The 13,795-nt window shown below is 37.1% G+C and overlaps 1 protein-coding gene across 1 annotated transcript in view; it reads left to right on the top strand.

Moving 5' to 3' along the window:
• Nucleotides 1-13,795, top strand: part of LOC136867119 (proton channel OtopLc) — a 261,050-nt gene that overhangs the window by 162,472 nt on the left and 84,783 nt on the right. The window contains exon 4 of the mRNA XM_067144223.2: nucleotides 7,850-8,117. Coding sequence (XP_067000324.1) covers nucleotides 7,850-8,117 — 268 coding nt within the window. The remainder of the gene's footprint in view (nucleotides 1-7,849; nucleotides 8,118-13,795) is intronic.

The raw sequence follows: 13,795 nt of genomic DNA, 5'->3' as shown, positions 1-13,795 counted from the left end.
TTTGTATGACTGCCAATTGTGCTTGCCGTCACGTTATCCTTAGCTGACTTCTTTGCTAGATTCAATTTCCTAGTAAGTTCCTTCAATTTCTTCTTACTTCCATAGCCACGTCTAACTCTATTTCTTTCCAGTCTGCACCTCCTTCTTAGTCTCTTTAATTCTCTATCATAATAAGGTGGGTCTTTACTAATCCTGACCACCTTTAAAGGTACAAACCTGTTTTCATATTCCTCAACAATTTCTTTAAACCCATCCCAGAGTCTGTTTACATTTTTATTTATCGAAAGCAGCACTCCAACAGAATAATGCTTCACATAGCACAACACACTGAACACATACTGTTCTACTTACTTCTCATACCTGCTTTATCAGCCATATGGTACTGCCTAATAGTCCTACATTTAAGACCATTTCTATCACATTTATTTTTAACTACCACAAAAACAGCTTCCTGATCACTAATACCATCTATTACTTCAGTTTCTCTATAGAGCTCATCTGGTTTTACCAGCACCACATCCAGGATATTCTTCCCTCTAGTTGGTTCCATCACTTTCTGAATCAGCTATCCTTTCCATATGAACTTATTTGCCATTTGTTGGTCATGCTTCCTGTCATTCGCATTACCTTCCCAATTGACATTTGGTAAATTCAGATCTCCCGCTACAATCACATTCCTTTCCATGCCGTTTCCCACATAGCCGATTGTCTTATCAAATAATTCTGAATCCGTGTCAGCGGTACCCTTTCCTGGTCTGTACATTCCGAAGACATCAGATTGCCTATTATCTTTAGAAATGAGCTTTACACCTAGAATTTTATGTTTGTCATCTTTAACTTTTTCATAGCTTACAAATTCTTCTTTCACCAGAATGAATACTCCCTCTCCTACCATTCCTATCCTACCTCTTCAATAAACACTCCAGTTCATGAGAAAATTTCTGCATCCTTTATATCAGTTCTCAGCCATGATTCAACTCCTATTACAATATCTGGTAAGTATATATCTATTAAATTACTTAATTCTAATCCTTTTTTACAATACTTCTGCAGATTAATAATATATTTATGTCATCCCTACTTGACTTCCAAATCCCTGTACCCCTATCACCGCTCCCTAGACCTGCCTGTTTCCCTGAATGCACCTCCGTATAACCCTTCTAAAGAAATTTCCTAGCTTATATGTACCACTGCGGTTTAAGGGAGGCCATTTGAGCACAGTTCTCTATCTCCCACCCACCCATTAGGATCTACAAATCTTCCTCCCTTTCCCACATACACACTCCATAGTCATCTAAATCCCTAATCACCTTCCAGTCAGTATCCTTCCTACACAGTATTCCACTGATAACAATCTCCATTTCTTTAAACTTCACCCGTGTTGCATTTAACAGATCCCACACATCCCCAACTACTGTATGTTGGTACTTATACCTGCTTGCCTTACATTGTTTGTACTAACATGAAACACTAACACCTTCTCCTTCTCTTCTACTTTCCTCAACATCTGCCTCAACCTAATTCCTGAATAACACTCTACCCTGGTTCCCTTTCTTCCACACACTTTCGTCACATGTCTAACAATGGAATCCCCTATGACCAGAGCTCAACCCTACCCACCTCATATGATTTCCTCCCCTCCTGGTCAGCCTTATCTTTCCTGACAGCTGCAGTAGCTACTTCCTCCTCCCTTCCCTTCCCTTCCCTTTTTTGCAAGACATTCTGAGGCATGTATGACCTCTGGATGGATGACAGTGCAGGAATGCCTCATCTTTGTTTTGAAAGTTATGGACCTTTTGTTGTAGACTCCCTTGGTTAAATGGTACGCCATTTCCATTTTGTTCATCCGTAATGTAAAGGCTTCTTTCTATGACAAGTTTGGTGTTATCAGTTCTCCCAGATACTTGTACTTATCTACTCGTATAATTTTGTCTTGTCCCACTGTGAGCTCTCTGGGTACCAGCTTGATATTAGTTAAAAATTTTGTTTCATCAAAAGAGATCTGTAGGCCTGCCTTGGCTGCTTGTGTTTTAAGCTAAAAAACCTGTTCAATGACTGTGTTTAAGGAACTGGAAAAAATGCAAGATCATCTGCAAAGGCTAGGCAATCAAGCATAAAAATTTTGCCTTTTGCATCCTAGCCTGACACTGATTTGAACTTCTTGATTATTCAGTTATTTGCGCCACTCCCAGATGACCTTTTCAAGGACACAGTTGAAGAGTAGAGGTGATAGTCCATCTCCTTGCTAACTCCTGTCTTGATTTCAAAGGCGTCTGAAGTCTCTCCTCTGAACGCCACCTTCAATGTGGTATTGGTCAATGTTTGTTTGATGATTGTTCTGGTTTTGTTGTCTAGGCCAAATTCCTTTAAAAGTCCGATCAGGGTGGTATGATCTATCGAGTCATATGTCTTCTTGAAATCTATGAATGTCACCACAAATACTTTATTTCTGAGCTTCAAATATGAAAAGATGGATTTGAGATTCAAGATTTGTTCGATGCAAGAATGCCCTTTCCTGAAACCTCCCTGATATTCACCAATTTGTGGGTCTAATTTTTCTTCTGCCCTCATTTGAAAGGCTTTTGACAGAATCTTGTATGTTATCAGCAGGAGAGAGATACCACAGTAGTTATTCAAATCTGTTTCATCGCCTTTTTTATGAAGGGGGTGAATCAAAGCTGATGTCCAGCCATTTGGAATATCTCCGTTTCTCAAATCTTGCAGATAATTTCCGTTAGTTTATCCAGACTTTTATCATCTGCATAGTTCCAAAGTTTGTCAATAATAATAATAATAATAATAATAATAATAATAATAATAATAATAATAATAATAATAATAATAATAATAATATCATTGTGCTGACCGCCTGACAGCGGGCACATAATAGTGTGGTAAGCAGGCGGTAAGCACACTATTCTCCCGGTAGCTCTATTTCTTCTCAAGGTATTCTATCTATCGCTCATAAAATCTGAGATTTTCCATATGCTTGTTTTTAACGTGGTTTCGGAAGAGACTCGGTCTGCTGAGACACGTATCACTGGGGAACCTATTCGCTCGAGTAAGTACCAACGGCCGAAAATTTCAAAGAGAATCTCTTTCATTTATCAAATCCTTCAGTTACTTATGTCTACTTAACTTACCAGCTAACTTATAAACTAGGTGTTACCAAAAAGAATTCATAACACAGACACTTTCTAGAAAAATAATATAACAAGATTTATTGGAATAAAATAACGTTCAATGAAAAGTTGATGTGGATTCTGGGTAGTATAAGCTTGATAACCTTTATGCATAAGGGATCAGAGTCAGCGCTGGCTCAAACAAAAGTAAAATAATTGAGATTTTTAAATTATTTACACTCATTCTCATTCAATGTTCAAGTTCACATTCATTATTTATGTCTATATTCGTAATCATGTTCCGAAATGAGTTTAAATTACTCTAATTATATTCAATAGATCACTGAGCAATCACAGTCTCCATATAAATACTTCTGTCTGTTGATGTGAATACAGTCACGATAATTACATTAATTATTCTCACCACATTTAAGTCAATTCTGTGTGATAAAAACGGTCAGTTTGCTAGAATGAAGCGTAATAATAGTTAAATGTGTTAAAGTCAGATTGTGAATATAAATCTGAGCATATCTTTGCTTATATGTCTCCCAAATAAACTCTAGCGTGAGTATGAAATCATAAAACTGCTCTCTTAACTTTGCATTCATAAATCTGAACTCTGATTATTTGGTCCTTCTTCTTGAATACGCTTAAATAACAACTCACGGGCTAAGACAATACCTCCCTAGAGCCTACGACATACGGCTCCTAGCTTACCATTTTCCTACTCATTATATTCTTTAAGAACTTCAACTCAAATCATCTCTGCGTTAAAAGAAATAAATCATCTATCTAACTGTTTAGGTAGTTTCCGATCCACACACACCTCCACCATCGGCTCGATGTGCTTTAGCTATCTCCTATTACTCAATATATCTCATGTATGTCAGCTACTCAACTCATATGGTCAGTACAGAACAAAATTAATACACATTCATATTGAAATATGTCACCGCACCAAAGAATATCATAAGTAGACTTAGCCATGAGCATAGTTAAACCATATGTTAAAGAACTCTCTCGTATATACTACACCGCATTTACCAATGTCAGATAAAACTGTCACGATTCACAATTCTACCATAATACATGTCAATCTTACCTTAAAATGGGTCATCTGCGCGATGTGCACTCTTTTAACGTACTCTTTCTATGTGACACAGAACTCACCTCATGTTAATCTAACGTAACGTTTCCTCAGCAAATAGCAATTCTTTTTCATACCGCAGCACATAAACAAACATCTGCATTTCAAATATTCCTTAATATACTCCGAGAAATAACCATATTATAACACCATTTTAATATACATTATCACACCACTGGCATACTTATTACCGTACGCATATCGCCGATTACTCTTAAAGCTCTATGCCAAACATCTAAGAATTGCCTTATTATAAACGCATTTCAATAACCTCTTATATTTTAACAGCAATCGAAGTTCAATTCCCTCTTTCTATAAAGTAAGGAGTACGTAACTTAAATATATTCATGTCTGCCGCGCAGGTAAAATCGTGACGTAATCATTGTACAACTAATACGAGATCTGTCGAAGTTTCACGTCTTGTATAGACTCATTGCTATCAGATCTTCACCAGAAACACTTCTTTCATTTACTCATGCTAGTTTCTACTATTTGTGAGCAAGTGCGGTAGCATGTATATGATATAATAGAACTCTAATTCTACACTGCCATCTTATGTTATAGCCTTAAATATCTCACACTTCACTTTATGATTCACACACGTTCTTAATTAATTCATAAATATCACCAATTAATCAGCACATGCCGAAGTTAGAGTGTGGGTGTAGATTGAAAGAAACTACTCTACTAGAAAATGTAAAGACTTAGCTCGTTAGATGTTATGTTTGGTCTGGTTGTCGCTCCATTGCTTGGATGTGGTTAGACCCTCTGTTAGGATCTGGATCTCAGGTTGGACATGGCCTTCCCGGTCATCGGCTGGTCGTCTAGTTGGCCGTTGCCTTCTTCCTCATCGGCTGGTCATCTGGTTGGGAAGGTACCTTTCCCCAGTTCAGTCCATCTTGTAGATTTAGCAAGCAGTCATTAATCCAATTCTGCAAACAGCATAGAAAATTCTTTCTGCGGAGAAATCAGTCATGATATATTCCTTTTCTTTGATGATCTATCCCAATCGATTGTTCTATTTCTTATTCTTAGGGATGAAATTTTCTTCAGTCGTAAATAAGTTCTCCGTATATATATATTTATTAATTTGTGTAACAGCCTTTTTCTCCCGAATTCAAAATGTACTTTTGTTGATCTTTAAATTCAACAGGGATAATTTTCTGCCCGTACGAAGTTATCGGTCCACTGATACAGTGAGTCCTTCTTCGTCAATCGCAGAATGGTTGCTCACGGGATCCAACTCAGATGTAGCTCACCGTACTTTACTTATTTTTGTAATATCTTGGCTCTTCTTATAATGTGCGCCGGTGAATTATTTCGTCTGTTTTGAACGTCAATCATAAAATAGTCAATATTTTCTCCGGAAATCCTGAATAATCTACAGATGTGAAGCTTGGCTTGGAGTTACGTCCTTCCTCTACCGATGACATTTTTTAGAGTAAAGTTTTTTTTAACAATTACTCCGTTGCTATATTTTTTTTTTTTGTAAAACAATCCAATTGACCCTCTACTGTCCTGTAGTGTCTTCCAAATTGGTCCGTTCCGAGACGTGCATGGTCTTCTATATACCGCATTAATGAGAAGTTCATTGCCTTAATAGATCGCATGGGCCATACCTTCCTACGCCGCCATTTTGTAAATGGTCTACGAGATGTGAACGGGCACATCATCTCTGAAACTAAAACTTCAACCTAGTAAACTTTTCTCTCTAAATGTATGCATGACAGTGTAATATGGAATACTGACCAAGCTAACAATGACGAGTTCAAAATGCGAAGTAAGAAACAAACAACATCTGTCATCCATGCCCAGATAAATTACTCGGTTACCCTAACAGACATTCATAACATTGGAAACAATGGATGACGGAAGTCCAACCACCTTGGACACGAATCCCAAACCCAATACATACCACCAATCTTCCTGCACAAAGTTAAAAATTATCAACAAATCATTGCATATCTCAGCACTGTAACATCTAGTGATTTCACAGCTCAGCAGAGAGGCAAGCCTTTAAAAATCAATACATCCACAACAGATGATTATCACTTAGTTACCAAATTCTTGGAGGAAATGCAGTTTCATTTCTAAACCTTCCAAGATCTAAACAGTAAAAATCTTGAAATAATAATCCAAAACGTCCCATTTTCAATTACAGATAGTGAGAAAGGAAGTTTGACATCCAAGGCACTCAGTGCCAAAGGTTTGAACACAAAAATTTCTATCGCCTTAATATAAGCTGTGGGAAATGTGATGGAAATCACCATTACTCCAAATTTAAACTTAGAAAACTTCCTCTTCAGGCAAACAACATCTGTCGTCCGTGCCCAGATAAATTACTCGGTTACCCTAATAGACATTCATAACATTGGAAACAACCACAGCTTGGAAGTGTGCCAACACACAAACGTTACCTGCAGCCTCAGTTGACCACTGCTTCGACTCTCCTCTAGCAACATTAGTAATAAACTTCATAGTGGTTCTGTATTGACCGACAGAATTTTTTTACAAAGTTTTCATGACACAGCTGTTTTGTGTGGAGAGAGAGAGAGAGAAAGTCCGTGTTAAGTGTGTGTTTAACAATCCTGAATTCATGATATTATTAAGAAATCACAGAGCTAAGAGCCTGAATGAGGCCGACCTCAGGTCTTGTAAAGTTTCTTACCCTATTACATATTACTTTCCATCTTGTTATCTATTACACAATGTTATCTAATAATAATATTACCGTATTGCTTTTGTATCCCACTAACTACTTTGATGGTTTTTGGAAACACTGAGGTGCCAGAATTTTGTCCCACAGGAGTTCTTTTACATGCGAGTAAATCTACCAAGGCTGATGTATTTGAGCACCTTCAAATACCACTGGACTGAGCCAGGATCAAACCTGCCAAGTTGGAGTCGGAAGGCCAACATCTCAGCGATCTGAGCCACTCACTCAGTTCATGATGTTATCCTTAATCTGTATAGCATAAGTATAAGGCTGCCAGACTAAAGATCTAATAAAAAAAACTCTCTTCTTTACTATAAGAACATTTTACAGTGATGAGTTAGTTTGCTATCATAAAGTATTAAGAGTGATGTAACTGACAACGAAACAATATGGACTAAGCAAGAAATGGGCATCTATTATCTTCTTGTGCATTATGGCTTTCCAGTCAAAAATATAAAGTATTGTATTGATATAATAGTAGCAACAAATATAGAAGTAACATGAAGTATACGTCAAGTGTAAACTGATTTTTCAAACTTATGTAGAAAAGTAAAATATACATTTATTTGATTGTGGGATCCACAAGCATCTATAAAAAATGATCCACCAAATTTGTAATCACCCATACTCTATCGCTAAGAGATAGTAGTTCTAGCTGAGAATTACCAAGACTGCATTAAATGCTTTCTCTCTGAAATTCCAAAAAGAGAGCTTATGTATCCAATACTGCCTCTTGCCCATTCTGAAAAGATTTAAAACACCTAAGTTAAAGTCATTCCCTATCTTTTAAACATTGTTTTTGTCATTAGCATTTTCCAACGCATTATGTTGTTTTGTTTTTCAAGTTGAACTCTCTTTCGACAGGGTATCTTCTTGATGTATTTGTACGTGGGCAGTATTGCCGTCATCATCTGTATCTACATCTGGGTGTTGATCGACAGTTGTGCTTCCCTCGGGGATGGTCCTGACCACAATGCTGCCACTAGTCCTCAGACTGCTGCTGTTCCCACGGATCACGACGCCGAGCTGGGAGGCATGGCACATCTTACACGGTTTGGCTCACTGAAACGGGCTCATATCTCACGTGCCAAGACTTCAGGAACCAGCTTCTACCTTCGTGTCGGAGCACTTGGTATGTATCCATTAAGCATAAAACTTAAGGCACATGATACCAGTGTAAGAACCTAAACTTTTTTTTGACAATGTTTACCAGTACCAGTACAAAGAACAGTTTTCTTCTTTCTCTTACATGCTCATACAATGTTGTTTTATGTCAAATACACAAACTCATAATTTTCATTGTCTGTGCTTAAATGTTTTCAATATGTACGTAACTGAAGGGGATGGGGTGGACTGCCTTACTTAGGTGATAAAGGTGCGCTTGATTTGATTCCCCATCAGCAATGGAGACATTTAACAATGGACTTATCCTTTGAATGGGAAAGTTGTAAGGTTTTTTTGTGGAATCTCGGAAATAGCAAGTTACATCAAAGCAAGGAGTGAGTGTAATGAAGGTATCTTGAATTCATAAAAGTAGCCTGTATAATTGCACTTTAAGAGAAAATCTGATTTTGAATTCTTCAAGATAATACCAAGAGTTTCAAGAGAACCAAGACACACAGCATATCTATTTTTAATAACCCACTTCGAGAAATACTCGTATCAAAGATGAGGAATGAACCACAGATTGAAAAATGTATTAACAACTGGCTTCTTCAAACAGATTCAAGTCATACAATAAAATCTCACCTAACTCCAACTAAAATCAGTACAGGCTATTAGAATACCGGTAACTATTAGAATTTTTATTCACAATGCTGTATTAGAAAAACTCCACATCAAAATAATATTATTGTAATAACTTTAGCACTTAGATCATACAAAGTAAAACAAATTATATCCCTCTGTATAATAAGTACTAGCTGTTACCCATGGCTTCACTCGTGAGGATTTCGTAAGTTGATAAAAATTAATTGTTCCTCGGTACTGCACTAAGACATTATCTGAAAATCCCTAAAGTATAAAAACTTGCCAAAAAATTGCATTTCATTTACCCCAGAACCTCTTTGTAAACCACGTTTGTAGCAATGCCTTTCAGGGCTAAGAAGACCAGGCTACTGGCAGACCTAAATCTGGAAAATGCGACATGGAACTCTACATGTGAGAAACAGTCCTCTTCTTAAGTCGAAAAAAAAAAAAAAAAGGGGGGGGGGGGTGGTTTCTTTATTTCTAAAGGAGATTCCAAATACCAATTTTCATGACTGTAACATCATAGTTTTGAATCCTCATAAAGAGAATTCAACTCCTTCTCCACTTATTTTCGATCTCCAGCTTAAGTTGATTTTCCAAAAACAAAAAGTACAGTATGTGTTTCTTTATTTTTAAATGAGATTACAGATACCAGTTTTCACATCTGTAACATGTTAAGTTTATGGGATATACTGTAGATATACTCGTTTTAAAATCTGTCCCACTCCTTTGCTGAGTGGTCAGCGTTGAGGCCTTCAGTTCACAGAGTTCCGGGTTCGATTCCGGGCTGGGTCGGGGATTTTAATCACATGTGATTAATTATTCTGGCTCAGGGACAGGTTGTTTGTGTTCGTCCCAACACCCTCCTCTTCATATTCACTCAACACACCACATTACCAACCATAACAGGAACATGCAATAGTAATTACATGTCTACAGATAGGGTTGGCATCAGGAAGGGCATCCAGATGTAAAACAGGGTCAAATTCACATATGCAACACAGTTCACACCCACAACCTTACAGGAGTGGGAAAAGCGGCGGAAGAAGAAGATACTCATTTTTAAAATTCACCCGCTTTCTTTATTATTTCAACCCCTTAAGTAGGTTTTCCAAAAAGTGTGTTCATTCATTTTTAAAGGAGATTCCAAGTACCAATTTTAATGTATGTAACATCTTCAATTTCTGAGATACACTTAACCTCATATAAAGAATTCAACTCCTTCCTCACTTCTTTTTCACCCCCCTCACCCCTTAAGTGGATTTTCTGAAAACAAAAATTTGTCTCCTTTTATTTTTAAAGGAGATTACAAATACCAATTTTCATGTCTGTAACATGTTAGGTTTTTTGTGATATATTGTAGATAATCTCGCTACTGCAAAATACTGGAGCTGACGTTGCCATGGTTACGGCAGTTCATTTCCTTATCCGATTACTAGAGCAGGGGTAGTGTGGTGCCAATATCTCGATAACAGTTGGTTTTAGGGCCTTAGAACATGGTCTTCAGACCCATAGGGCTTACCAAGTTTCGTTCTTTGTGTCAAGGGGCTTAAATTGAGCTTTGTCTTGTCCTTGTATGACAAATTTGATATGTCACCTATATTAGCCTAGTATTTTTATATCACCCCAGTTTTGTTTTGAAAATAAAATACAGCCCTTGTTCCTCAGGAATAATTAATATTTACATTAGTAAACCAATTTTTAGAATTGGTCCAGTAGTTCCTGAGATTAGCCATTACATACAAACAAAGTTTATCTCTTTATATATTAGTATAGATTACCTATCTTATTCTATTATTCTATTATGTAAACAGCTACTTTTTGCATCACTATTACCTATTACTATTACTCAAAGACAAAAGACAAAGACACCTCCGTACAGGCCATCAACGCCCTTGGAGGAGTGGAAGGTAAAGGCTTCCACCATTGTTAACCGTGGCACGTGATGGGGTAGAGTGGTTAGCTCTACGCCCGGCCGCCTTTGCCCCCAGGAATTAACCTGGTTCTCATTTTTGGTGTAGGCTGAGTGAACCTCAGGGCCATATGCACCTCTGGAAGTAGAAATCTCGTTTCTTAAATTGTCGATTTCCTGATGGGGATTCGAACCCACGTCCTTCCGGGCGAACCGAGCACACCTTTACTGCCTCGGCCAGGCAGCCCCTATTACTATTACTCACAATGATTAAACCTGAAAAGAATATATTTAAACAGCATTGTAAAGGAGAGATTCTGGTAAACTGGAAACAAATTGTGACTATTTGAAACTATTTTTATCTGTTGAGAAATGGTTGAATATTTAGAAAAAGTAAGTACGTACAGAGTAGCAGATCATTTCAGATATGTTTTGGTTAAATATTATCTGTTCAATTCCCTTAGCTTACAAGTATTAGTGATTTCTTTACCATCAAAATTTCTTCCCAACGTCAAGGTGAAATTGCATCAAGGCAGTTTGTGATCGGTAACAACTTAAAACTAACACTGCCTCCCTTGAGCAACTCTAAGTGACAGTTTCTTGAACATCACCAGATAGCTTCCAACAGCATAGCTGCTGCATAATCATTTGTATCAGAAGCAAACACTGTACAATATTGATTAAATACAATTCAAAGAAAACTTACTTACAATGGTACTTTGTTGAGCAACAAACAAAAACAAAAATAGAACATTAAATGATGTCTGCCTAGAATTTAGGTAAATCACAGGCAAGTATCGCAGCCATCAAGTCTTAAAGGACACTTCCTGTAGTTCATGAAATGGGAACGGATACACAAAGCCTGCTCAAAGTAATATGAATATTTAGAAAAAATAAGTGCATAGCTTTGTAGCAGATCATTTCAGCTATGTTTTGGTTAAATATTATCTGTTCAATTCCCTTTGTTTACAAGTATTAGTGATTTCTTTACCGTCAAAATTTCTCCTCAACGTCGAGGTGAAATTGTATCAAGGCAAATACAAATATAGATATTCTCCATATAATCTAAATGAACATGTTCAATGTTAAAATTATATGAATCTCAATATATCTTACATGCCAATGGATACACTTCTGTATCAATACAAATTTACATTCTGTAAAACATAATAATTCCACACAACTAACTGACAGACAAATATAGATATTCTCCATATAATCTAAATGAACATGGTTCAATGTTAAAATTATATGAATCTCAATATATCTTACATGCCAATGGATACACTTCTGTATCAATACAAATTTACATTCTGTAAAACATAATAATTCCATACAACTAACTGACAGACATGAGAGTAACAAAAAGTTCATTATATTCATACTCTTTCTAGACCTAACAACACCAGTACAACACCCAGTAGTCCAGTGTTCCTCATGACCTGAAGGTAGTTGTTCAAGTGGTAACATCCATCCTACAGGGTGAGTGTTTCTTGTCCTCCATAATCTTAAACTCGCTGCCTGAGGTGATTCATTTAGGCTTTTGGTTATGTAATGGAATCTCCTCCTGGACTTCTGCCTTCGATACGCAACTGCTTTGGATTTCTCGTTCCTGGCACCTACCTCTCTTCCAATATCAGGTGGAGCAATAGCCGCTAGACAGTAAGGATTATCACGTGGTATTGGTCACAAATAGCCAGTAATAAGTTGGCGTATTTCATTTTGGAAATATTTTCTTGTCTGCCATGGCTTCATCTGTACCATCCAGGGTGAGCATATTCTGAAGCAGAATAGCATAGAACCAAGGCAGTAGGTACCAGCATCTTTGGTTAGTTCCAGGCAGTTGATATTTTTTCTAGCTGGTAACTTCTCTTTGACATTTATACAATGCCTTTCATAAGTCATAGCATGATCCAATACTACACTCAAGTACCTGGGATGTTGGACAGTGGTCTAACTGATTACCTTCCCAAATTACTTGCAATCTCCTTGAGGCCTGCTTCTTCTTGAGGTAGAGGGCACACACTTAAGTTTTTGAAGGATTAGATTACAGTTTACTTTCTCTGTAACAGTAGGTGAGTTCAACTAGTGCTTCTGAGAGGTTTTTTTTTCTACACGCTCAAAGTAAGCTCCCTGAGTTGCAATAGCTCGATCATCCGCATATGTAAATCTTCTAGTGCCATCTGGGAGATTTTTATTTTTATAATTTGCTTTATGTCACACTAACACAGATAGGTCTTATGATGACAATGGGATAAGAAAGGCCTAGGAATGGGAAGGAAGCGGCCGTGGCCTTATTTAAGGTATAGCCCCAGCACTTGCCTGGTGTGAAAATGGGAAACCACATAAAACCATCTTTAGGGCTGCCAACAGTGGGGTTTGAACCCATCTGGGAGAGATTAGTCAACTGTTTGTATAAATATTAACCGTATTGGAGTAAGAACCCTTCCTTGGCATAGAACCCTGAATCATTTAACTGGCATTAAACAAAAAGTGCATAGCCTTCATCATAATATATTAATATTATACAAATATAGATATTCTCCATATAATCTAAACGAGCATGCTTCAATATTAAAATTATATGCATCTCAATATATCTTGCATGCCAATGGATACACTTCTGTATCAATATAAATTTTTCTGTAAAACATAAAAATTCCACACAAATAACTGATAGATGTGAGAGTAACAAAAAGTTCATTATAGTATTGTAAAAAGTAAAGTCATCGGTGGTGAGGTGATGCTATTTTCCATCCACGCTCCCAGTTGGTTCATCTTGGCTTTGAATCCTGGTAACATCTGGCAGAGGACTCTCATCCAGTTCAATGTGTGGTGGCCATTTGAAAGAAATCAGAACAAAAACAATTGCTATACATATCATCAATGAATATAGTTATATACAGCACATTTACATTATACATACATACATACAGTACATACATACATACATACATACATACATACATACATACATAGGCCTACATACATATCCTACATCGTTCCATCTTAAACAATGGGTCGGCGAACAAGGATTCTCCACCAGTTGCGGTCTCTGAACTTCTCTCCTTCTTCGATGCTTTCCAAAGTATGTCCTCGCTGTTGAATGTCAATCTTCACCATGTCCTTGTACCTGAATCTTGGTCGCC

Source organism: Anabrus simplex, chromosome 3, assembly GCF_040414725.1.
Source record: "Anabrus simplex isolate iqAnaSimp1 chromosome 3, ASM4041472v1, whole genome shotgun sequence".
NCBI lineage: Eukaryota > Metazoa > Arthropoda > Insecta > Orthoptera > Tettigoniidae > Anabrus > Anabrus simplex.
The sequence above is the reverse complement of the archived record's forward strand: the minus strand, read 5'-3'. Positions and strand labels throughout refer to the sequence as shown.